The sequence below is a fragment of the Penicillium daleae genome (assembly GCF_028827525.1).
Source record: "Penicillium daleae strain IBT 16125 chromosome Unknown utg000005l_segment0_segment0, whole genome shotgun sequence".
Lineage (NCBI taxonomy): Eukaryota > Fungi > Ascomycota > Eurotiomycetes > Eurotiales > Aspergillaceae > Penicillium > Penicillium daleae.
Window position 1 is genome coordinate 1,829,398 of NW_026623153.1, and position 24,979 is coordinate 1,854,376.

General features: G+C 51.4%; 7 protein-coding genes across 7 annotated transcripts; 5 read left to right on the plus strand and 2 right to left on the minus strand.

The window, feature by feature from the left end:
* Positions 1-318: 318 nt before the first annotated feature.
* Positions 319-1,416, minus strand: N7458_004920 (uncharacterized protein; the record flags this gene model as incomplete). The annotated part of the gene is made up of 1 exon (XM_056908302.1): positions 319-1,416. One exon carries the CDS (start codon positions 1,414-1,416, stop codon positions 319-321), a length of 1,098 nt encoding a protein of 365 aa, XP_056766920.1.
* Positions 1,417-6,322: 4,906 nt separating this feature from the next.
* Positions 6,323-8,616, plus strand: N7458_004921 (uncharacterized protein; the record flags this gene model as incomplete). Its single annotated transcript, XM_056908303.1, has 2 exons — positions 6,323-6,685; positions 6,790-8,616. 2 exons carry the CDS (start codon positions 6,323-6,325, stop codon positions 8,614-8,616), a joined length of 2,190 nt encoding a protein of 729 aa, XP_056766921.1.
* Positions 8,617-10,816: 2,200 nt separating this feature from the next.
* N7458_004922 (uncharacterized protein) lies at positions 10,817-11,424 on the plus strand (the record flags this gene model as incomplete). Its single annotated transcript, XM_056908304.1, has 4 exons — positions 10,817-10,857; positions 11,046-11,151; positions 11,208-11,278; positions 11,340-11,424. 4 exons carry the CDS (start codon positions 10,817-10,819, stop codon positions 11,422-11,424), a joined length of 303 nt encoding a protein of 100 aa, XP_056766922.1.
* A 729-nt stretch (positions 11,425-12,153) lies between these two features.
* N7458_004923 (uncharacterized protein) lies at positions 12,154-15,852 on the plus strand (the record flags this gene model as incomplete). The annotated part of the gene is made up of 5 exons (XM_056908305.1): positions 12,154-12,353; positions 12,419-13,242; positions 13,304-13,338; positions 13,396-15,476; positions 15,558-15,852. The coding sequence occupies 5 exons, from the start codon at positions 12,154-12,156 to the stop codon at positions 15,850-15,852; spliced, it is 3,435 nt and encodes a 1,144-aa protein (XP_056766923.1).
* Positions 15,853-16,691: 839 nt separating this feature from the next.
* N7458_004924 (alpha-L-arabinofuranosidase A) lies at positions 16,692-18,994 on the plus strand (the record flags this gene model as incomplete). The annotated part of the gene is made up of 8 exons (XM_056908306.1): positions 16,692-16,811; positions 16,870-17,319; positions 17,372-17,488; positions 17,544-17,733; positions 17,793-18,212; positions 18,268-18,422; positions 18,475-18,582; positions 18,647-18,994. The coding sequence occupies 8 exons, from the start codon at positions 16,692-16,694 to the stop codon at positions 18,992-18,994; spliced, it is 1,908 nt and encodes a 635-aa protein (XP_056766924.1).
* Positions 18,995-19,486: 492 nt separating this feature from the next.
* Positions 19,487-21,240, minus strand: N7458_004925 (MDR family MFS transporter; the record flags this gene model as incomplete). Its single annotated transcript, XM_056908307.1, has 5 exons — positions 19,487-19,678; positions 19,755-19,897; positions 19,958-20,279; positions 20,353-20,873; positions 20,934-21,240. 5 exons carry the CDS (start codon positions 21,238-21,240, stop codon positions 19,487-19,489), a joined length of 1,485 nt encoding a protein of 494 aa, XP_056766925.1.
* A 1,090-nt stretch (positions 21,241-22,330) lies between these two features.
* Positions 22,331-24,065, plus strand: N7458_004926 (arylsulfotransferase family protein; the record flags this gene model as incomplete). Its single annotated transcript, XM_056908308.1, has 3 exons — positions 22,331-22,895; positions 22,955-23,020; positions 23,101-24,065. The coding sequence occupies 3 exons, from the start codon at positions 22,331-22,333 to the stop codon at positions 24,063-24,065; spliced, it is 1,596 nt and encodes a 531-aa protein (XP_056766926.1).
* Positions 24,066-24,979: the final 914 nt, after the last annotated feature.

Here is a 24,979-nt window from a genome sequence, read left to right on the forward strand (position 1 = left end):
GAGGGGTCTCATTTTGTCCTATTGAGGGATTCAGTTTATGCACTGTTGTAATGATGAGCTATGAATGGCATTTGACATACTTATACCTTGCTCAAAATGCCCAATCTGATTGGTTGCATTGACTACGAAGGCAAGCTATGCTACAGCTGAACTCTACGACCAAGATTTACATAAGGTTGCAGGAAGCGATGGGGCATTGCTTGACTATGACAGGAATGGCAACTGGTATCTTAAACACTGATGACAAGAATCGACGTGGGCAAAAAGGGGGACACTCTTCTGTACAGATTCATCAATGATCGTAAACAGCGTAAACTCCTACTCCTTGGCGGTCTCCTCCACAGACTTGGTGTCTTGCGCCGGAGTAGAAGGCTCCTCCTTGGACTCGGAAGGGTCATCCTTCTTCTCCTCGACCTCCTTCTCCTCAGCCTTCACATCCTTCTTTTTCTCCTCCTCCTCCTCCTCCGCACTAGGCACCTCCTCAATACTCTCATCCGGCGATCTCTCCTTCGCCTCCTTCCTCAACGCATCCAACCCGCCAACAGGCCCCTCCGCCGAAATCGACTGCCGAATCTCCGTCACAACCTTATCCTTATCCGCATTATCACTGGCCGCAATAATCGACCCGCGATGATGCTGCACAAGCCCCAATTCCTCCGCATTCTCCACGCGGAAGTTCGCCGATGACACGGCCGCAACCTCGGGGACGAGAGGGGGTCGCTTGGGTCCAGTAGGCGAGTCGGGGGCGATGTCGGGGAGTTCGGGGGCGACGGAGCCGCGGTGCGCTTTGGAGGGGGAGGAGGATTGGAGTCGAGGGTCTTCTTCCTTCTTAGACTCTTCTTTCTTCTCGTCGGCCTTGCTTTTGGCCTTGCTGGCGGCTTCGGAGCTTGCCAGGCGGAGGGCCAGGACGGCCTGTTCGTCCTTTTTGTCTTCGGGCTTGGGGGTCGCGGGCGGGCTTTGGATTTTGATGGTGGAGGGTTTGGGGGTGGTGGGTTCGGGTTGTTTGGGTGCTGGCGCGGGGGATTCGGTCACTGGGGCAGGATGGCTGGTCGCTGGCATGCCGTCCAGATCTTGGACGCTGTTGACGATCATGCGCAGTTCACCGAATTCATTCCACTCTTCGATTTCCTCCAGGTCCTGCAGGAGATATGTCAGTGCTGCTGCAACAGAGGGGGGGGGAGAGGGGCAGGGGCTACATACTCCGACGATATTTCCATACTTCACAAGACCGGGCAGCTTCTTGCCCTTGGATCGGCGACCCCAGAGTTTACGGGCAACCTCGTCCGTGGCTACATCGATAGCGCGGAAGGGCAGTTTATTAGCCTTGAGGATAGTTTCGATACGGGCGGTTGCGGTGACGATGTGCGAGGACCCCGCCGTTAGGGAGGTGTAGAGATAAAGGGTCGAGTCGGACATGGTAGGTAGATAAGGGGGGTGGTAGAGTAGCTGACTAGGTAGATGGTGAAGAGGGAAGAGAAGAGAAAGTTAAAAGGCAGAGCTCTATAGGAAGGGCAAATAGGGGCTCCAAAAAGGAGTTGAATGAATTTGAACGAAACACGCTTCGCTGGAAACCCCCGAACGGTTGGTTTGTTTGGGCCTGCTTGGGCCGATGACGTGGGTGGTCACGTGATTATATAATCGTCACAGGGACAAGCACGACCCAAATGAGTGAAGTGGAATATACAATGATAGTCTACTAGGAGAATAGGACCCTAGTACTTCCTACAAGAGAACAAGATAACATCCCTAGACGTATATACTACAGGAAGAACATAGGCAAAATGTGTAGTGATACAAGCCCTGCAATGCCAGCATGTTCTCTCCCCCAGCTCCCTCATAGTCGCCGCCCGTGGCAACTTGACATCAACCCGGTCCTCTACGCGGGTCTGTACGGTCCAAACTATCCCGACTCTCCACTAATATTATACTGGATGATTAGACCCGATCGGTGGGAAGGCTTGGTTGCGGTCTTGAACCAGTTCGTGTGGCCATAGGACGGAGATGTAGGCACGGTAAGCTAGAGATTAGCATATACAGTCTTTAGCAGGACTAGCTGCGGTCGTAGATATTGATGATTCCAGATATCGAGGGTTATGGAATGGTTCAAGAGGACCGAGAGGTTGATCAGTTTGTGTGCTAGCGGGACTGCGTCGATGTCTTGGTTAGTTAGATTCTTGTCTGCGATTTCTTGATTGTCTAAACGTCTCAGACTTTTAGTGACTGATCAAGTAAGAGCCTTATGAGGAAGCGTGAGACAGAGGAGTTAGGTATAGCTTTGTCTGCCGCCTAGCATAGCTTAGACAACGAGTATGTCTAATTCGAATCGAATAGGTACTTGGACTATCGTCTATCTATTGGTGATCTAGTGTCTGTCGCAAGCTCGATTAGGAGCTATCTCTTGCTAGTCTCTAAGAGACAGTAAGAGAGGGTATATGAACAAGTCAGGCTCTCGAGATCATTGGCCACATCTATTCACTCACTTCTATCCATAGCAAGACCTTCCCCACGCAAACAACCACGCGGCCATGGTATGACCATGACCCCATGATACTTCCGACTGTTGGGGAGCTTTGAAATCCGCCTGCCACGACGAAAAGCCCTGCAGCAGCCACAGCATGCATCTCCTCCCACCCTAGGTAATGAGGCTGAGAGTCCGCATCCTCTGGGATCCCACTGCTTAAAGATGCAGGTAGAGGCCCAATAAAGAGACACAGGATCGCATCGCTCGTGATGCACCCTCTGCGCCTCAATCAGGAGAGGCAGGAGAGCTGCATCGCCGGGTCTGGATGGTAGATGTAGATAGAGCACAAGACATTGATCATGACATCGCTTTGGCACTGCTATGATGAAGGCAATGGAGGTTCATGGGTCATGCAATATTGGGCCCCGACAGCCTAACTCTCACCGCAAGTCTGGGGAAGGGCTTATTGGAGAGGGTGTGGGCGTTATAGCACGGATCGCTAAGGGAGTGGTTGGAACTTGGCGAGTCGGAAGGGAAGCGCTCCGGCAAGGTTGACACGGGCGCATCGGGGGGTTGTGCATCGAAGTTTGTCACTAGGAAAAGAGGTAACTAACTTAGAAGCGTGGACTGTGGAGATGTATAGGTAATCATAGCTTATAGGGAGTCGTCAGGCCGGGATCGCACGATGCCAAAAGATAAGACGATAAGACTGGCGTCGCTGCACAACAATTTGTCAAGGCCAATCATCCCATCGCCATTCCCTTCACCCCTAACATCAAACTCGACACATCGTCCTCCAAATATTAAATGACGAAATCAAGTAAAGTCCCTCCAGCTTGAAACCGTACTTCTGTCCTTGACTCCTGCATGAGAAACCTGTAGGTGTGTCGAGCCTGAAACTCTAAGCCACGTCTCTTCCCAACGGATCATCATCTTCTCGGCGTCGAAAATGAAACTCCCTATCGAGTTACTATAATTGCACACCTGTAGGATGGCAAATACTATTGTCAGCACTGTACCCCGTACCCGTGGAGCATATACAGCATGATACATCAGATTGCACTGACAATACTGCGATTTGACTGATCGTACAAAGTCACGGGCTCACCATGGGACTGTACCGTAGTCAGAACATTACTACCTTAACTAGTAGGAGGATAGTCGTAGTACTCCAGACTACTAGCAGTGCAGAGCACAGTCATCATTTCACGACTAGTTAGTTAGTTAGTTAGTTAGTTAGTTAGTTAGTTAGCTAACCTTACGACTAAATTAGGGAGATCGGCGCCATCACTGCAAAACCCGGGTGAAAGTCATGTCGATCAGGGCCCTTGCCCCCTGGGTGATGGTTCAATGAGGCATACATCAGACATGGTCATGCATACTCAATCACCTATAATCAGATCAGCCATTGAGAGTTCTGAAACGCGGCGGCAACCGCGTTTTGGAGGTCACCGAATCCTTCAAGATAGCGGGCCGCGGGGATTCCGCGGGAGGGATCGCATCAGAGAATAAATATACACAATGCATATATGTACAGTGAATACTACTGTAATCAATAGCTATCAATTATCGGGGACCACAGAATCCGTGGAGACGCTGAAGAGTGAATCTCCACGGAAATTTAAAAAGAGCCCGCGTGCGATAATCGTCACTAGTGTAGTGACCATCCTGGCTTAAACCTCGCCGTTTGCCCCTGAATGGACCAACAGGGGACCCCCTCCATATACACCACTATCAAGACACAGTACTTGGAACATCGTATAGAACTCTACAAGCCAGAAATGATAGTTGTATCCCAAGTGGACAATTCAAAAAGAACAAAAAGCGGATTGTATACAAATATGCAAGTCAACCAACCATGTGGAAGTACACACCCTCGAGCCATGGTTCGCTGGCGGGAATCGCGGACACTGACCATGGTTCCCCTATCCACTGGCCAACTACATCACTGCTGTAACAACACCTATCTTACCGCGTGGGTAAGTGTACTCTCCCTCGAACAGTCCATGATGATCTGACTGGCCTCTTTCGAGTCTCTCCCCACACCCGATCCAACTCTCACGCGGTTTAGGCTTGGATTTGGGCGTGGGCATTGGGTGCTGGGCACCGCCCTGGGTCACCGGGGCCCGACTGGTGCTCCCGGTTGCAGATGGACGACAACGTGGCAAGCGTTGAACCGGGGAGAGATCTCGTTTCTTACCTCGCTAGCTTACTAGTTCTCTATCCTTGCCCTTTTCTTCTTTTTCTAGTTTTTGTTCCTCGTCGCAGGCTAAGTGGAGGAGTGGGTAGAGAGCAGGCAACTTGTAGGAAGTGGGCATGCTGTGTCTGGAGCACCCGCCGTAGGCGCAACGGAATGGGATGGTTTTTGTGTTATGGTGTTTATGCTGTCAAAGAAGAAAGAGGGTACTTGGATATAGTTTCTGCGTTGGATAATTGGAGAACTATGGAGTAGTGTGGGTATAAACCACGACTTAGTCGGGTAGGAAACAGAAACTACTAATCTAGTAGCTACCGTTACTGTTACTATGTACGGAGTACTGTCGAGCAGATTCAATGATCATCGACACTTGAACGTTCGAGAACGAGCCTCTTTTCCCATCCTTTGCACCCCTTCAAACCCGACCAAACAGTGCCTCTCTCACTGTTCCAGCTTCTAACCATCCCCCGTGTCATCTCCTTGTCCTGCACACGGGCCATGCCTCGGGGCAATCCGGTTCGCTGCCTCACTTTCCCCAGTGGCTCTCCTCCTCGCAATGGCCCTCCACATTGCAGCTGCACTCTCGACCAACCAGACCAGCCACTTTGACTGCCATTCATTAGTATTGCAGACAGACAGCATGACCACTTTGGTCCGCCATCGACTGAGGCTGTGTTGATCCTCCCCCCTGGGCCCGATCAGGAGTCCAATCGATCGATGGCATGGATACTTGTTCGCTAGTGCTAGCACTAGTAGTCTAGTAGTACTGGCTATAGAAAGATGATGGATTAACTGGTCCCAGTATGGCGTATGGAGGACAGGACTGACAGGAGAATCAACCGGCGGGTCCAGGCCGTTGGAAACGGGAAGAGATTGTCGGTGGTTGACGGAGCAGAGAAGGAGAACACGCGGTATCATGACTATACAATGGTTACTTGTAGTGCCTTCCATCGTGAAGTCGTTGATCACCTACACCTTCAGAGAAACTATACTCAGTTCTACACTCCGTCCTCGCGATACTCTCGAGTGTATCGCAGAGTGAACTATGCTCGGGTTAACCATCCCCATCTTCCTGTACTCTTCTATCGCGCCCTCGTATCCTCGTGGTTCTGATCTTCCCTGATTCGCATCCTCCTTTTCCCTCTTCTTCCTCTCTTCCTCTTCCAGATTCAGGACTTTTGTCGTTCCGAGTTAACCTCTGCCAAATCTCCTACTTCCCTTAATCTTTCTTTTTTTTTTCTTTTTCCCTTTTCGCTCTCTTCTTCCTTCACATCTCTTCGGCTGCCCAATTCAACAACACACGTTTTCTCGATTCTATAACTCCGTCCCTTTTCTCATCCACCACTGGATCGTTTCGATCCTTCTTGTATTGCTCGTTCCCCCGAGACCCCACCCCGCGACCATTTTGGTGATAAGATCCTTCTCTCTTCTGGTATGCTGGTAACCTTTTTCTTTTCTCCCCGCCATTCAACATCCATATACTTCTTCATTTTTAACCCTTTTTTCACCGTGCTAACGCTGCGATCAGTCTATTTTTCTCGCCCTCTCTTTTTACCTCCACCCTTTGTGATCGGGTCTTTTTATCTACTCCTGTCTCTACTCTACTGATCCCACAGGTTCATCCTCGGCCGAGGTGACCCATTCCCTCCCTCTTCTGGTCCACCATGGCTCTACATCCAGTCGACGACGATGAACAGCTGTTCACCCGGGCCATGACCTCCTACCGCGAAGCATTTTTGGTTCGACATGCCCACCTCCCGGAACCCCAACGCCATCAGCTTTGGAAACAGCATCTCAACCAGTTCATCCCGGCCATCGAGGACGACTCCACCTCGACACCAGCTCTGCCTCGAACGGGGCATTCGGGAACCTCGGGGAAACGATCTCGACAGGATGCGACTCCACGGACCCTCCCTGCTGCAGCCGAAGCTGCCTCTTCTACTTCTTCTGGTTTTGGTTTTGGTTCTGGTTCTGGTTCTGGTTCTGGTTCTGGTTCTGGTCCTCCGCAGGCAAAACGGCGAGCCACCGTATGTGTGACCTTGGTTACTTGCTCCCGCCTCCTCTCTATCCTCCCTCCTTCTCCACTCCCCTCTATCCATCCACCTCCCGTCACTGGATTGACAAATGGCAGACCCCGGATCTCCCCGTGGCCGCCGACCTCCGACGCACCATCTCCCAGACTTCTCCAGCGGAGACGTCCCGGAGGGGTGCATCGCTGTCGGGGCAGGGATCTTACCGACACGCCCCCGTGAAGACCCCCGTGGGAGGCAGGGAAGCGATGGCTTTGGGAATGGTTCGTTCCCAAAGCCAACAAACCCCCGTCTCTTACTGGCATCCGCCAGCCGGAACGGCCATGGGGAAACGACAATCCTTCGGCCCGACCCGGACACCACCGCAGCAGCAACCCCGACTGGACCACGTGAATGAGATGGTCAATGAATACTCGCCATCCGAGTTTACGAAACACTTGGATGACCCCGAGAACGGCATCAACCAGGCCCCGCTCTATGGCTCTGGCTCTGGCGCTCCCTCTGGTGCTGCAACCGCCCTACCGACCGCCAACACCACTTCTGCATTGACTCTTGGGCTGGCGAATCTTGGATCAAATGGACCGGCCTCTCTTTCAATTCCGCACACTGGACAGCCATCTCCCATGGCCGATGCCTCTCCTGCTGGCGCCGTTGAGATGACCCGGAGCGGAACCACCGACACTATCATCGGCAACTTCAACAACTTTGGCTTCGATCAGGCTGCATCGCATGGGGATCTGGAACCAGCGTACCCCATTCCCCCGGAGTGGGTGCCCACATCCACCTCCGGACTCCCTTACCAAGATTCCTTTCCTTCTTCCATGTATCCTGACCTAGATCCTGGTGCATCCTTCCCATTCTCCTACCCTTCCTATCCTTCCTCCTTCTCCACATCTGCCCCATCAGCAACACCTTTCCGGCCACCACTAGTGCCAGCCACGCTGAATCCCACAGCGGCCAGTACGCTCTCCCCACCACAAGCAGTCGACATGAAGCCGTCCACTTCAACCGAAAGCAATTCGTCCACAACGGCAGCTCCATCCCGTGCCGCCCGCCGTACACAAGAACAAATCGCCCACGCCGCACGGCCCATTGCGCCCAAGCGCGAATCCCACGGCGACATCCACCTCCAACCAGATCCCACCGACCCCAATCGCATGATCCGCATCTCCTCCGCAGACGGTACCACCAAGGAAGTCGCCGCAATCCCCAAGGCCTCCGTGCAGCGGCCCCCACGCCCAAAAACGTACTGCCACTTGTGCAACGACCAGCCAGAGGGTTTCCACGGGGAACACGAGCTCCGTCGACACATTGACCGGGTGCACGCGCAGGTGCGCAAAGTCTGGGTGTGCGTCGACATCTCCCCCGACAAGACGTTCCTCGCCAACTGCAAAGCCTGCCGGAATGGCAAGCGGTATGGCGCGAACTACAACGCGGCCGCGCACCTGCGCCGCACGCACTTTAACCCGTGTCAGCGTGGCCGTGGGGGCCGGGGCAAGGATAGTGAGAAACGCGGCGGCAAGGGTGGCGGCAATCAACCGCCAATGGAGACGCTGAGGCTCTGGATGCGGGAGACGATTGAAAGGGCTGATGAGCACTCGGTTGACAGCTTTGCGGCTGAGGGGTTGGAGGAGGATGCTAGTAGTGTGCCGACAGACTGCAAGAGCAGGACGATCACGCCCGGAGTGGGAGACGCAAGTGGGCCGATGAATATGGGCATGGGCATCGGTATGGGTATGGGGATGAGCATGGGGAGCTCATATGGGATGGACCCGACGCGCATGCATGGCCATAACCTCGGTAACAGCCACGAGTACGAGGCGTTCTCGGGGATGTCGGCCAGTTTCGACCTCGATGCCACGCTGGAGACTCCATTCTATGTGGACAGCCAGCAGATGCCGGCAGAGATGGAGACCTATGTCATGTGAGCGATCGTAGTCTCCTTCCCCCGTTTTCTTATCGACAGTGTTTTTGTATTTTTCTGAGTTGAGGGCTGTATGATTTATTTGCATTCTGCCTGTGTGGGCTGTATATGGATTTGGGACTGGAGGACTTGGAATTGGAATTGGATATATGGCATTTGGGGATCTGGATTGGTCTGGATCGAGGAGTTTGTTTTCGGCGTCCACCAGGCTTTGGTTGTTTGGTTGCCGAGAGCCCCCGTTTCAGCTTTCACAGGCTGGCGCCTAACGAGACCACCACCACCAGCGGCCTGGTTTTGGTGTCTAGTCTGCCGAAGGCTGTTTGGGTTGGCGCCTGGAATTCTTGTACCTTTTTTTTTCTTTCTTTTTTTTTTGACTTTGGCGTGTCCGAGTTTATTTTTGTTTCTGACTTTGTTCTGAAGCTTGGTTCTGCTGATGATTGGGGGCCGTGGGGGTTGTCTCTGTTGGTACTTGGGGCCAAGTACTGTACAGACTCCCAAACCCCAGTAACTATCGACCCTGCATGGCCCCCCGGGTACTGACACGATTGATGATAAGGACAGGCACCGCAAGGAACCTGTAGCTAATGACCTCTTTCCATAATGAATGACATGAGCATACATACTCTCTACCTTGCCGCTAGTACGGCGCCCTGTAGACAAGTGGATATTCTACAGTTGGGGCTGGTGTGGCACAGGGTTGCACCCAGAAATAGGCCAGTCCGGTACTGTATACGGAGTGCTATTATGTATAATGGTCAAGGTAAAGAAAAAGGAAAACAAAAAGCCACAGGCAGCAGCAATACACAGTACAAAAATACCAATGTACCAACTTATCATACCAAAAATACAGGCGGTGAAGAACAGCTAAGCCGAGCACACAAGGCTGATCTTCCGGTTCGCCCGCGCACGAGCACGGTGACTGGTCAGACGCTGATAGAGTGGGGCTCGACCGTGTCTATCCACTTACCGTAGGGCCAGGATCTGACTGGTTGTGACACGGTGGCTGGAGTGTAGGGCGTGTTGGTTCCAATCAGATGCTGGACTCGTGTGGAGGGGTGGAGCTGCGAGGTGTGGCTGACTGGGTTAGGGGATGGTAGGGCTGGCGAGCGACGGAGGTGTGAGGAGGAGGAGGAGTGGCTGAGGAGGGAGTTGGTATTGGGTATTACGGGCGTTATACGGTGTATGGATGACGGTTAGTACATATGCAACTACGGATACTCGAGGTTATATCTAGCGAAGGAGGAAGAACTCGGTGTAGGGCTGTTGTTGGCAAGGGTGTGAATTAAGGATAGTGAATGATGGTTATAGAATGAAAATCTCTTCTCGGAGTGCGGTTTAAGAAGTAAATCGTAGTGCATTACTTATTACTATAAGTACAAGAGTTTCCTTCTTGCTCCTCTCCATTCTAGGCATCTTCTTTCATCCCGCTTTCTAGAAGCCCGTTCCTTCAATCCATGTCTCTGCTGGAATTATCCTTGCCAGAATCAGGGACTTGGTGGAGTGATGTAGCATGCCGTCTCCATATCCATAGTCTATATTCCATACAGTAGTACGAGTCTACTACTGTAGAGTCACCGGCTCAGCCCTGTCCCTCTCCTGCCAAGCACCTGCAGTCCCCACGGACAAAGGTACTTCCCATACAGACCGTACTCCGTACATACCGCAAGTATACCGCGCCAATACATAAGCCCAAGCTCCGAAACTCTGTGAACTACCTCGTTCCTCTTTCCTCTCTCTCGCCCGTCGCTCGCAAGTTAAATCCCGCCTGCCACCAACCGCTGAACGGAGCGTCCACTCGGTAAACTTTTGTCTCCTCCTCCTCCTCTCCTCCTCTTGTCCTCGTCATCCTTTCCTCTCTCCCCTTCCCCTTCTGCAGACAATAATCACCCACTTTCAACCTACCCACTCCCCTTCCAAACACCCCCCTGAGGCCGTTACTGCCTTGGCTCACCCCTCGTCGCTGCGACAAGCTTTAGACACCCGAGGCCCATCTTGATCCGTTCGATAACGTCGGTGAGTGCTTTCGCTCGGCTCATTCATCCTCGCCCGCTTTCTCGCAATATCCAAGGCCTCGTCCAGTCCAGCCCTACCACTCTGCCTCGGTCGCGACCTGTCAACTTCAGCCGCACTCATTGTCGTCGCACTACCCGAAAGCTCGCCGCTGACTAGTCCTCGTCGATTTTCCAGATCCAAACCCACCCACCATGTCGTACCAGCAGCAACAGCACCAGTACCCTCCCAATGCGTGAGTCTCCCATTACCTTCTTCTCCTGGCCATTCGATGCCGTCGCCCAGTGTCAACTCGCCGGGACATCATACCACCGCTGGATCGCGTCGATGACGGAGTGCATGTGGAAGATGTGATCGAGAAGTGCTGGGACATTTCTTTGGGCTGTTCGGATTCTGATGTGCATCGAATATAGTTACCAGCAGCCCGGCTACGGTCCTCCCCCCGGCGAGTACGGATATCCTCAGCAGGGCTATCCTCCCCCAGGGTTACCCCCAGCAGGGCTACGGTGGCCCCCCTCCTCCCGGCGGTGTACGTCTTCTTTTCCCCAATCCCCCGGGAATTATACACTGATGAATACCTTTCAGATGCAATACCAGCAGCCCCAGCCTCAGCCGCAACAGAAGAGCAGCAGTAACCAGGGCTGCCTCGGCGCTTGGTAAGTCGAGATGCCCACCTCCACCGCCAACGTCCCGCTAACCATATATTCCCCATTACAGCTTGGCCACTCTGTGCTGTTGCTTCGTCTGCGAAGAGGGCTGCGAGTGCTGCGCCGACTGCATCGAGTGCTGTGAGATGTGCTAAACACCCTGACCTATGACCTCGACGATACTCTTGTTTTTCCCATCTTCTTCATGGCGTTTGAATCCTAAAGACTCGCTCGGCAGGGTTCTAGGATTGATTCTACCCCCCAATCGTTGGATCTTTGGATCGCAAATATTCTCTTTGTGTCAAATTAAGCCTCTCTCAAGTGATGTCTTTGCGGGACGTTGTATCTTTGAACCGATGTTTTTATTTTTTTCGAGTTTCAAATTTTAGCTAATCTGATTGTTTCTGGATCGCTCGGATTGCCAGCGACTACGTCTTTATGTATGGTATGACATCTGTTGCGCTTGATTTGACCAGAGGAATGGAGATAGGGATCTAGTACGTGCGGCTCCGTTTGTATGTCCAGCAACATCATAGCGTGGTAACAGTATAAAATGACAGCCGGTAGGTATGCTCAATGATCGGGTTGGCCGTCCTGCACTACAAGCAATGGGCGTCACAACGGCGCTTCGCTCTGAGGTAAATCCCACTGAGCTGGGGTTATCCATTGGCGACATGGGAGATCGTGTCTGCAGCTAGGCGCCCAGCCATGCTGTCAGTTAGGGACCAGCTGCTTGGAACTTGATCTGGCGCTTACAACTCCTCTCCGTCCACATCTTGTTTCATAATCACTTATAATTAGACAGTATCCTGTTATCCCACTATTTCAACCTGATGTTCGACTGTATAGGTTGTGTTTAGTGTTTGTTGACTCAGGCAACCATAATGAACGACAACATCAGACCTAACCCTCTCGACACAAATGGTCTGTGTCTCTTATCCCTCGACGGTGGAGGAGTTAGAGGACTATCAACCCTCTACATCCTGCGGGATATCATGCTCCAGCTGAGCCTCGAGCGCGGGTCCCAGACTATCCTAAAACCCTGCGATGTATTTGATCTAATCGGAGGTACCAGCACAGGAGGGTACGCCCGTCCCCAAAAGCCAACATACCGTGTGCCACTGACCTGAGCTATGTACAAACATCTAGACTAATTGCAATAATGCTCGGGCGATTGGAGATGAGCATCGACGGATGTATACTAGCATACACCCAACTTATCAACTCTGTTTTTGGCGAAAAGGTGAACAGCATCCCAGTGGACTGGTCAGGAAATATTCGGCCCCAATACGACAGCCGGAAGCTCAAGGCAGCCATTGAAAATGTCATTGAAGAAGCTGGTGCAGCACCTAATGACCTACTGGACGATGGTGCTCATCGCAATTGTCGAGTCTTTGTCTGTACCACAGCCAAGGATACTCTCCAGATTACTCGGCTACGAAGCTACCCCGTGCTGAACGAGGATACTTTGCCAGCGACAATCTGCGAGGCAGCCCTTGCTACCTCCGCAGCAACCGGGTATTTCGAGTGCGCGACAATCGGAAATCGGCAATTCGTGGATGGTGCCTTCGGCGCCAACAACCCCGTAGAAGAAGTCGAGGAAGAAGCAGCTGATATCTGGTGTACAACTAACCGCGACATCAAGCCTCTGGTCAAATGCTTCCTGTCCGTTGGCACCGGGTGTCCTCAGAAAATGCCCATTGACGACAACATGATCAAGTTTCTATCGAAGACACTTGTCAGAATGGCTACGAAGCCGGAAAGTACGGAACGGCGATTTATGGCTCGGTGGAGTAATGAACTCAGACGGAAGCGTATCTTTCGATTCAATGTTGATCAGGGTCTTCAGGGTGTTCATATGACTGAGTTTGAGAAGCGGAGTTTGATAGAGTCCGCAACGCATGACTATTTGCACCATGCGACTCAGAAAGATCGGATTCGAGAATGCGTTCTCAATTTGGCTGGTAAAGAGGGTGGGTATTACTGTACCACTTCTTTTCTTGTTGTCATTAAGGAAGGCTAATGGGATAACAGGGAAAACGGACCTAGACTTCGATATGACCATGCGGGTAAGTTGATTCATTTTACTTGGAGCTGCTTGTAATAGACTAACAAAACCGTGGTAGGAACACGAAGCCCGAGCCTTCAGAATACAATTCCTTAAAAACACGCACTCCGGAATTGATCCATTGCTAGCAGAAGGATCTCCGTGCTGGGTAGTCCCCTTCGAGCGAAACTCTAGATTTGTCGACCGGGAACTCCTCGGAAAAGTCAAACGAAGTCTATTCTCTCATAATCATCCCGGGATAATTGGCATCTTCGGCCTTGGAGGCGTTGGTAAAACCCAGATTGCTCTGGAGCTGGCATATCAAACAAAAGAGATGTATCCTGATTGTACCGTTATCTGGCTTCCAGCGGTCGACATGGAAAGTCTCACCCAAGCTTATCTGGAGATTTCTCGTCAGCTGGGAATTGGCCAGTTTGACACCGACAAAGAGGACGTGAAAAGAATTGTCCAAAAGCATCTAAGTCAGCCACAGAGTGACCGATGGCTGATGATCATTGACAACGCTGATGACATCGATATGTGGAGCGATGGTGTCCCTGATTGTACTACTTCTGGCCTTCGAAGCTTCCTACCCAAGAGCGATCAAGGGACTATCCTCTTTACTACGAGAAGTACACGGGTCGCTCAGTATCTCGCTCCAAGAAACATGATTGAGATTCCAGAGATGGACGAGCAAAAAGCTTTAAAAGTTCTACGCAATTCCCTTTTCAACAAGAACCATCTCGAAGATGACCACGGCGCGCGCAGACTTCTTGAACGGCTGACCTTCCTACCATTAGCGATTGTCCAAGCGGCTTCATTCATAAACGAAAACCAAACAGATATTGCAAGCTACGTCAGGCTACTCGACGGACAAGGGGAGGACGCCATTAATCTTCTGAGCGAGGAATTTGAGGACGAGGGCCGGTATAGAAGTACTCGCAATCCAGTCGCCACTACCTGGCTCACCTCCTTTACGCAAATACGAAAGACCAACCCACTTGCTGCTGACTGTCTGGCGTTTATGTCATGTGTGAATGCAAAGGACATTCCTACCTGTCTTCTGCCTGTATCAGAAGGTATTGAACGAGAGAAAGCCATCGGGGTTCTCAGTTCCTATTCGTTCGTCCGTACGTCACAAGCTGGTACACGGCTCGATATGCATCGACTGGTGCATCTCGCAACCAAGAATTGGCTTCGATCGGTAGACTCACCACAGAACTGGCAGGCGCTTTCCCTCAAAGTTGTAGCTCGCCAATTTCCATTTGCCGATACTATCCACCGAAGCGATTGGCGTGCTGCAGTACCTCACGCTCTCCAAGTCCTGCTGTTAACACCGGATGAAGTTTATACTGCGGATAGAGCTCACTTGATGCATGTGGTTGGTTCCTGTCACGCCCTGGATGGAAGATACCGGGAAGCCGAAAAGATGTTTTTGCATTCAGGGGAAATATCCGAGAGGCTATTTGGTGCGGCCGACTGTCGCACCCTCAGGATTCGCAGTTCCTTAGCATACACGTATCAGGCGATGGACCACCTGGGGAAATCGATCAAGATATTCGAGGACGTTTTAGAACAGCACAAAAACGTTTCAGGTCTCGATAACCAAGACGCAGTGGATGTCATGAGCAAATTAACCAGCTCATATCGACTATCTGGAAACCTGCAAGGCGCAGAAGAACTCTGTGACAAAGTTGTGAGATATAATCTCGAGACAATGGGCCCTGAATCTCAAAGCACCCTGGATGCAATCTTCAACATGACCTTGATCTATTACGCCCAGGGCCGACTTTCCGATGCAGAGAAACTGGCACAGCAGTCCTTGACCATAATGAAAAGGCTTCTTGGACTAGACCATCCACACACAATCTCTGCCACGACAAGTCTGGCGGACATATACATGGAGAGCTGGAGACTCAAAGAGGCCGAGGCATTATATTTAGATGGTCTGGAGAGAGGTCGGCGGGTCAATGGGCCAGATCATCCAAGCACAACACGCGATCTTTACCAGCTGGCCTGGCTGGCAAAACTACAAGGAAGACATGCCGAAGCTATTTCTTTGATGAGAGAGTGTTCTGAACTGAACGCGCGCGTGTTGGGCACAGATCATTACCAAACCGTTCAGACTTTTCAGACCCTCGAAAGCTGGACGACCACGAAGTAAGTATTCTCGGGTTATTGTCATCATGTAAAACTGTTTATCGTTGATCCGTGCTAACATTATTTGCTATGATCCGATAGAAATCTTTCTGTGCGTTTCAGATCTCGATTTAGCACGATGGAACGGTCGGCAATGATGCTCCAAAGACGGAAGCATTATCCTCGGGTGAAGGTCCTAGGTGGTCTGTATACAGTCCGGCGGGAGCCAAAGGACAATTCGCTTGTTCGCGAGGTTGTCAGGGCTGTCAAGGATATGCCTGTGAGCAAGCACGTATCGAGTGATGAGGTTACCAGGTGGAAAGCAGACAAGAAAAGAGTGGATTCAAGGAAAAGTGGGCACGTCCCCCAGGTTACAGCACCGCCCTGCACTCAGTGATATCGAATTAGCTACTGCTAGTATGAGTTTCTTTAACATATGGAGCATTTAATTTTCATTAATGCAGTATTCGAGTCATTCTCCTGCTGTTGCCCATTTGACCCCTCAACCCCGCCAAGATATCCCCATACTCCGATACCATGTCCATTCTTAGCACTTTGCCAAGGGACCAAAAAGTGGAGGCTCTGCAGTGGGGGATGCGGAGAAAATATGTGGATTTCCCCGTCAATCACAACCGGCGGTTGAAAGGTTCAGTGCCAGGACCCTGCCATGGCGTTAACGAAAATAACCGTCAGGTACACTGGCAGCCAATAGGTCTACCATGGCGCACAACTTGCCGCAACCACAGTCATTTCTGAGATCCCCCTGGATCCCGGCGCTTGTACTGTACCGTTGTCCCTGCAGGCTACTGCAGATATATGAAATCGACATTCCCCGCCCAGGGATCACGGCGTTAGCGTCCTGCACGAGTTGTGCCCACAATTCCCCCGTCTTTGAGTCTAGAGGGGTTAGGCTTTTGGCCAGTGCACTCCCCATGGAATTTTACCCCATTCGGACATGCAACATCGGCAATTGGAGAGGCTGGCTCGATTTGTTGGCATTGGAAGAGGAAAGGATCGACTTCGACTCTAAGACCTCTGATCCTGCCCTCAAGAAGGATGAGGGGTGACCGGAGAAGAGTGCGAGGGGGGTTTCACTCGGTTAAATGAATTCGCTGAAGGGACTGTACAGACATAAATAGTTGAAGCGATCTCCCTGCTGTTGCTTCAGGAATCCAGGGTCAGATCTGGATAGGATCAACGATTTGCATCTGCTAGCTGTACAGGACAGCAGCAAAAATGTTAGCAGGATATCTTCTTGTGCCATTGTTGGCATCTTATGCCTCGGCCGTGCAGATCTCTGTTGCTAAGTCCGGTGGTAATGTCACTACTGGCTTGCAGTATGGTGCAATGGAAGAGGTATGTCCTGGAACACTGGCTTAGAATGATATACATTCTTACCAACGATTTCTTGTAGGAAATCAACCACTGTGGTGAAGGTGGTCTTTACGCCGAGTTGATCCGCAACCGAGCCTTCCAGGGAAGCACCACATACCCTTCCAACTTGGATGCTTGGTCTGCTGTGGGTGGATCGACACTGTCGCTCCAAAATCTCAGCAACCCGCTTTCCTCCGCTCTCCCAACTTCCGTTCGGGTTGAGGGTAAAGGCACCTCGGGCCTGTCCAATGTTGGCTTCTGGGGCATTGATGTTCGGCCTCAGAAGTACTCCGGCTCCTTCTACGTCAAGGGTTCATACAAGGGCTCTTTCACTGCCTCTCTGCAGTCAGCCAATGGCGAAGTCTTTGCTATTGCTCAAGTCGCCTCGAAGAGTGTTGCAAATGAGTGGGTGCAGCATGAATTTACGCTCACTCCCAAGAAGAAGGCTTCCAGCACCAGCAACACCTTTGTTCTGACTTTCGATGCTTCTGTAAGACATGAAAAGATGAAAGAATTGAGTACCATGTACTGACTCTACGCAGAAGGCATCTGGTGGCTCTCTCGACTTCAACTTGATCAGCTTGTTCCCGCCTACCTGGAACGATCGTCCGAATGGCATGCGCCGTGATCTGATGCAGGCTTTGAAAGACTTGGGTCCTGTAAGTTTTTTCATGGTAGCGAAACTCTTGCTATACGCAAATGCTGACTTGATAGAAATTCCTCCGTTTCCCCGGTGGAAACAACCTCGAAGGACAGAGCATTGAGGGTCGCTGGAAGTGGAACGAGACTATTGGTCCCTTGACCCAACGTCCTGGCCGTGCTACCACTTGGGGCTATGAAGAGACCAGTGGTATGGGCTTGGTTGAGTACATGGAGTGGTGTGATGACATTGGCATGGAGCCCAGTAAGTATATGATGATCAAGACTATATCTCGCGTTGACTTTACTGACAACAAATTCAAGTCCTTGCCGTCTGGGCTGGTCTCGGTCTGAACCATGAAGTTGTTCCCGAGGCCGACATTGGTATTTACGTTCAAGATGCCCTCGACGAGATTGAATTCTTGACTGGCTCTGTTGACACCAAGTATGGTGCTCTACGAGCCAAGTACGGCCACCCCGAGCCATGGACTATTCGTTATGTTGAGGTCGGCAACGAGGATAACCTCAGCGGCGGCGCTGGCTCCTACAGCTCTTACCGCTTCCAGGCATTCTATGATGCTATTTCCAAGAAATATCCCAGCATTCAAGTCCTGGCTTCCACCATTGACATGACCCTTCCCGGAAACGCTGGTGGTGATTACCATCTGTACGATATCCCAGACAACTTCATCAGCAAGTTCGGCATGTTCGACAGCTACAGCGCCGCTCATCCAATTTTGCTTGGTATGTGTGAACCATGACAGTGGATTGAGCTAGAGCTAATAAAATAATACTACAGGTGAGATCGCTGTTACCGAGTACAACAATGGCGTGGGCATTGACTGGAGCGACACTCACTTCACCTTGTACCCCTTCTGGCTTGGCTCAGTCGCTGAGGCAGTCTTCCTCTTGGGAGCGGAGCGTAACGCTGACAAGATTATCGGAACAACCTATGTGAGCCATGACCTTGTGTTATATTCAAGTCTCAAGACTAATGACGTACCAGGCCCCATACTTGATGAACCTTGACAGCTATGAGTGGTCTCCCACCATGCTCTCCTTCAACTCCAACCCCGACGACACCGCAAAGTCCACTAGCTGGCATGTCTATAACGTAAGTATATCTTAACACTTCAAGAGATAAAACACCCGACCAGAACTGACGGACATCGAAATAGCTGTTCAACTCCAACCACATGACCAACACTCTCCCCGCTACCTCCGACGGCAACTTCGGTCCCCTCTACTACGCGACCGGCCTCAACAACAAGACCAACTCGCACATCTTCAAGGCTGCCGTGTACAACAGTACCGCTGATGTCCCCGTCTCTCTGACCTTTGAGGGCGTTGGCCGAGGCGCTTCCGCCGACCTCACCATTCTGAGTGCGCCCAGCGACGTCTCCATGAATGCAGTTGGTGGTGCCAACATTGTGCAAAGCCAGACCACCAAGATCAAGGCTGGCAAGCAGGGCGTTTTCAGCTTCAACCTGCCAAATCTGAGCGTTGCGGTGCTCACCACCAACTAAAGAAGATTCACCTTCTTATCTAGAGACGGTTAGAAATACAGACGATGTGTGATGGTATCTGTGGAATTCTCGGGAAAACTGTGGGGCCCAGAATCAACGAAGAAAGATTTCCAGTCTGAGATGTAACAAGCCTGCAAAAAATTCAGTCGATGTGAGGTACAACTATAGTGCTTATCGCCAAGTCTGTGGCTTAGATTAAATAGTGCAACTGAGGGTCCGCTAGGAACTTTTTCTCCATCTACTTAGTTATATCATTCTATCTTCTGACACCATCTATATAACACCTGCCAATTCGAGTCTCTCAAATTACATCGGCTATAAAGCCAGAGCCCGAGTCCACCGTTGCGTCGCATAAAGAGCAAACGCGGGTTGGCTCGCGCGACCCATGCTGGATGGCGCTTACCAACCAACTCACCGAGCAGCGAGATTTACATAGCTCACCTCACCGTCAGAGCCGAGTTGAATCCCACGGAGTATTCAAAGGCGTTCGGGCTAATCCCCACCGGTGCGTTCCAGCCCCTTCCCACGAGTGAAGAGGGCCGCGATGGTCGCTATACCTCCGAACGAAGCAGATGCCGCGAAGCACAGCCGGATACCGCGGTAGTAAACTAACCTAACGGCGAGTTGTGCGTCTGGTGGTAAATCATGAATTGCCGAGACTGAATGACGGATCTCGTCAATGACCTAGAAATGATAGATGAATGTGGTCAGCTGGGTCTACTCATGGCACGTCCATTTCAGCTCGCATATGAGGATGTACTTTCCATTCGTCTGGTATTCCACTCAAGGCCTCCCCGAGGCCTGAGCTCAATGTGTTCTGAATAATTGCCGATGTGACGGCGACGCCCCAAACGGTGCCCAGAGAGCGGATGAGGTATACGGTCGAAGCAGAGACGGCGTGATCTTATACGGTATGTTAGCTTGTGGTCTTGGGAGGTAATAAAAACAGAACCAGATGCTTACCGGAGTGATCGAATGCAGCGAGGAATGTGAATAGAATACCGGGGTAAACGATGCCTTGTCCGAGGTTGGCGGGGATGATATAGGCGTAGTACTTCCATTCCGAGTCATGGAATCGCAGGAGCGTGACTAGCAGATTTCCAATAAACATCAAGGCTGCGCCGGCACGTACGAGATGGGCGAGCTTTCCCCATCGCGACATTACAACGCCAGAAATGAGACCACCTAGTGGAGTGGCGAGAGACGGAATAGCCAGACGAGCACCAGCCTTCGTAGGGCTGTCGAGAAGAATGACCTGGAAAAGCAGGGGGAGAGTGAAGAGAAACTGTGGTTTTTGCGTCAATGTCCGAGTACACTCTATCATTGGGGAGGGATGTTTTTGAGGGATGTTTTCTTACAGCGTATGCGGCCATACCCACGCAGATATTCGCAATTTGAGTCGAAACTGGATGAAGTCCTTGCAGCATCTTCAATGGGATAAGTGGGGCAGCCGTTGTGGTGGCCTCAACGGCAAAGAAAGCCACCAAAAATACCAAGCTGGCGACAAGTGACAGTATAACCCAGATATTACTCCATGGGAGCTCATTACCTCCAAGACTCAGTCCCACGAGCTGACTTGACAGAGCCAAAACGAGAAGTAGGGAGCCAAGCAGATCGATTTGCTGCCAAAGACCTTTGGACTGTTGTTCGGAAGCATGGTCCTCTTTTGCAGGAAACTTGAGCACAAAGTAACCCAAGACGAGAGCAGCCAGTGAGACCGGAACTTGAAGCAAGAAGCACCAGCGCCACCCGATGGTGTCCACGATACTGCCGCCGAATGATGCACCGCAAATAGCACCGAACCCGTACGAGACATTCTGGACAACCTGGTACATGCCACGTTGACGGAAGGGAATGAGATCGGAGTTAATGATAGTTGCTAGAATTCGCGTTAGACGCAATTCTCGATTCCAGGAGAAGGACTGCTGTTGTTACGCACCCATGGTCATCAACCCGCCTCCTCCAATGCCAGTAAGCGCACGCATGATGTTGAGAAAGACCACATCTCGTGCCACGGCACATCCCAGACACCCAATCATGAAAGAGATCGTGGCAGTAAAGAAGCAAGCACGACGTCCAAGCAAGTCAGAGAACCGCCCGTAGAGCGGCTGAAAAGCGGTGCTTGTAATGAGGTACGAGGTAGTCAGCCAGGATGCCGTGTTGGCCGCGTTGAATTCTGAGCTGATGACCGCGTAAGTCGAGGCAGTAATTGTGCCGTCGAATCCACCGAGAAAGACGTTAGACATTATTGCTATTTCAAGAGATAGTTAGCGCCGTTTTCGGCCATATTACTGGGTTGATGTACAAACCCAGCTGTATCGGGAGGAAGCCTGGTGGCGGCTTCCAAGTTGTAACTGGGCTACTCGAGCGCAGCAGAGGTTGGGTTTCATCTTGTACAGGCATAGCTGCTGAATCATGAATTGACTCTGATACACTATGTGCAACGATCATGGTCCTCGTCTGTTCGCTATTACGCACGGATGAGGGGGTCAAAATTAAACAGTTGAGGGATCAAAAGGGTGAAGTAGCGAATTCTCCTGTTGATAGTCAACAAAAGAATGGCACTACGTAATCAAAGAGTATATAGGAACTGTACAGAGTCACAAGACCAGACGTGAAAAGGTTTTCAAGACGCTCTGACCTGGCTAACCGGGATCGTCAGAGCCAAGAAAGACTGCCGAGATCGCAGGGACTCGGGCACTCTTTCGGGAAGCGCCGTGGGGCAAGCACGACATCTGACGGGGTCTTTGCACGATTCATGCGAAGATTCCGGTATTTGACAGTTTGCATTACAGTATCAATCCAGTCTTGTCACTCTTTCATTCCCATTCTTGAAAAGAAACTGTATAACGTTGTATAGGCCGTATAGACAGGATATTGTCTAGCGGGTGGGGCCTTCCTGTCGCGACTGTCGCCGCTTTTACAGGGGCGCTCAAGCTCGCTTAGGCGCTTGCTCAATTCTACTCAAGAAGCAAAAGCGGCGAGAGGACCGTTACTAGAAAGGAGGGGGATCGCCAGGAATTGCGACATAGTCCGAAATATTATGTACTGGTTTAATTAACTCTTTGCTATGAGGGGTCAGATCACCAATGACGTTGATCAAGTCTATATAAACCCCGCCTTCTCGGCCGACTTCTCGACCGACTTCTCGACAACCCTTTCAATCTACAAACAAACCCATTCTGCGTGCTATATCACTTCTTCAACGGCAATTTCGAGCGTCATCGACGACTCCTAACCAGTGCAGAATACCAAGCTAAGGTTAATGTACCCTTCGCTGCACATGATGGACTGCATCATGGAAACTGATCGCTGGACTAGTCTACTTTTACCACCATGAAGGTCCTCAAGGCCGCCATCGGTGCCGCAATGCTACTCCCCTTAGCAGCGGCAGATTGGCAATTCAAGTCTCGAACAGACCTTGCCCCGCCACGGCTGAACATCACTATCGCAGCAACTGCGGATGTCGAAAAGGGCTACCTCTTCGTGGCCCCCTTCGCGGGTCAATGGGCTGAACCTCAATTCCATGGCCCGCGTCAGGAAGGCCCGTACATTTTCCGTGATGACGGCGAACTAGTCTGGTCTGGATATAGCTACTACTCCATCTGGGCGGCTAACTTCCAAGCTGCCCGGTGGAAAGGCCAGGATGTGCTGTTCAGCTTTGAAGGTGACCATAATCCGGCCTATGGACATGGCCATGGCCATGCGACTATTCTGAATCAGCATTATGAGACTGTTCGCGAACTGCGTGCTGGTAATCATAAGCTTATGGATAAGCATGAGTTTCATGTTATCGATGAGAAGACGGCTCTGATTCAGGTTTATCAGCCTGTCCCCATCGACCTGACTCAGTGGGGTGGCAGCTCGGAGCAACAGTGGATTGTGGATGCCATCTTCCAGGGTACATTCCATTATTGAATTGATTTTAGTATTTAGGATCTAACCCTTATATTTGTATAGAATTGGATATTGCTACTGGTGAACTGCTCTTCGAGTGGTCGAGTCTTGAGCATGTCAGTCCGGACGGTATGTCTCTATCAATTCCTTTGTCCACTGACTTCATTCTGTTACATCACACCCATACTTACCATTTACTGTTTATTAAGAGGCCGTCCTCCCTCTACACCCTGGCCAGGCAGGCGCAGGCTACAACTCTTCTGATGCGTGGGACTACTTCCACATCAACTCAGTCGACAAAGATGCCGATGGCAACTACCTGGTCTCTGCCCGCGATGCCTGTGCCGTTCACAAGATCAACGGGACCACCGGCGAGATCATCTGGCGCCTAGGTGGTCTACGGTCAGACTTTGACCTGGGCCCCAACGTCCGTTTCTGCTTCCAGCACCACGCGCGGTTCCTCTCTCAAGACGGCGATGAGGAGATCATCTCACTCTTCGACAACTCCGCCCATGGGACAGAGAACCACCGCGGCCACGAAGTCCACACACACCCGTTCTCGCAGGGTAAGATCATCTCAGTCAACACGGCTACCTGGACTGCACGGACCGTTCAGGCGTTCCAGCCACCCGACGGACTCTTGGCCAAGTCGCAAGGTAGCACCCAAATCTTGCCCAACGGCAATGCGCTCGTCAATTGGGGCTCTGAAGGTGCGATGACCGAATTCCGACCGGACGGTACCCCCGTATTCCACGCCTACATGGACTCGGGGCTCCTTGGCGAAGGCGTCCAGAACTATCGTGCCTTCCGGTACAACTGGACCGGTCTCCCGACCGAAGAGCCCGCGATCGTCGCGCAAAAGACATCTTCGGGTACAACCGTGTATGTCTCGTGGAACGGGGACACTGAGACAACCGTGTGGCGATTCTACGCTGTCACCGATCGGTATGGATCACGATCCTACTTGGGTGAGGCACCACGTCGGGGCTTCGAGACCGAGTTTGTCTTTCGTGGGCATGAGTATGCACAAGTCTCCGCGGAAGCTGTCTCAGATACCGGTCGCATTTTGAGAAGTACCAAGGCTGTGTCTCTCCAGGAGGAAGTGTCGCCTCTCATTGGGGGTGATTATGGCGGTCGCTTGGCTGCGTCGCGACAGGTTGTGCTGCACGCCTGAATCTGACTGAAGGGTAGAAACAGTTGAGGATGATGTGGCCTAAGTGGTAGAGTTAGTGGACGAGGAGGGGGACGCGGTAAGCGGCTGAAGATAGGGGTTAGGTAGGTAGAGAGTAGAAGTATATAGGGGAATAGGAGAATAAGACGAGAAAAATTATCGGAGGCTATTATGTTGTGCATGGACCCTTCCCTGTAGACAAAACTAAGAAAGTGTAAAAAGGCGACAGAGTACGAAGTACAGTATTATTATTCTGTCCACATTCGATCCTGTAATAATAGAAGTGACTGATAATCGAGTCTAATCCTGCCAGTCACACTGAGCGTGGTTCATCCTTCTGGAATGTATAATTATCATGATCCACGTGTTGCCACATGGTTATCTCGTCGAGGTATCGTGACGGAGAATTTGCTTTTTGTAGTTCCCTTTGTTTCAAATCTGTAGATTAATAATCTTACTTAATACGGTGGTGACCCGCTACTCAGACCCCCAAAAAGAAGAACAGAATGCAAGTCAGACTCATCATCGAGTTCTCGAGCAGTGGCACTCGGATGGAAACTTCCCGAGAAGCCTAATTGTGCAACCTGGCCATGAATCATGTTTTGAGATCAGCCAGTTCGATTCCTTGCGTCAGCCGTGAACGATGGAAATTCCTCGTAACCTCGTGAACTCCTCCAACCAGTCGCTGTAACCCCCGCGTCACCCTCCGGAAGCTATCCCAAATGGGCTAATGCTCTCCACGGGTCCGGGGAGATAATACGACAAATACGCATCCAATCAGCATCGCCAGCGCGTTGCAGTTTGATGCTCGGTTATATCACCCGCTGCAGCTGAGTTCTGGACAGCAATTTCTTCCGTGGTAAGGCGGCCGATGGAGCCATAATAATCCATAATCGTAATCATCATGTTTGTAATTG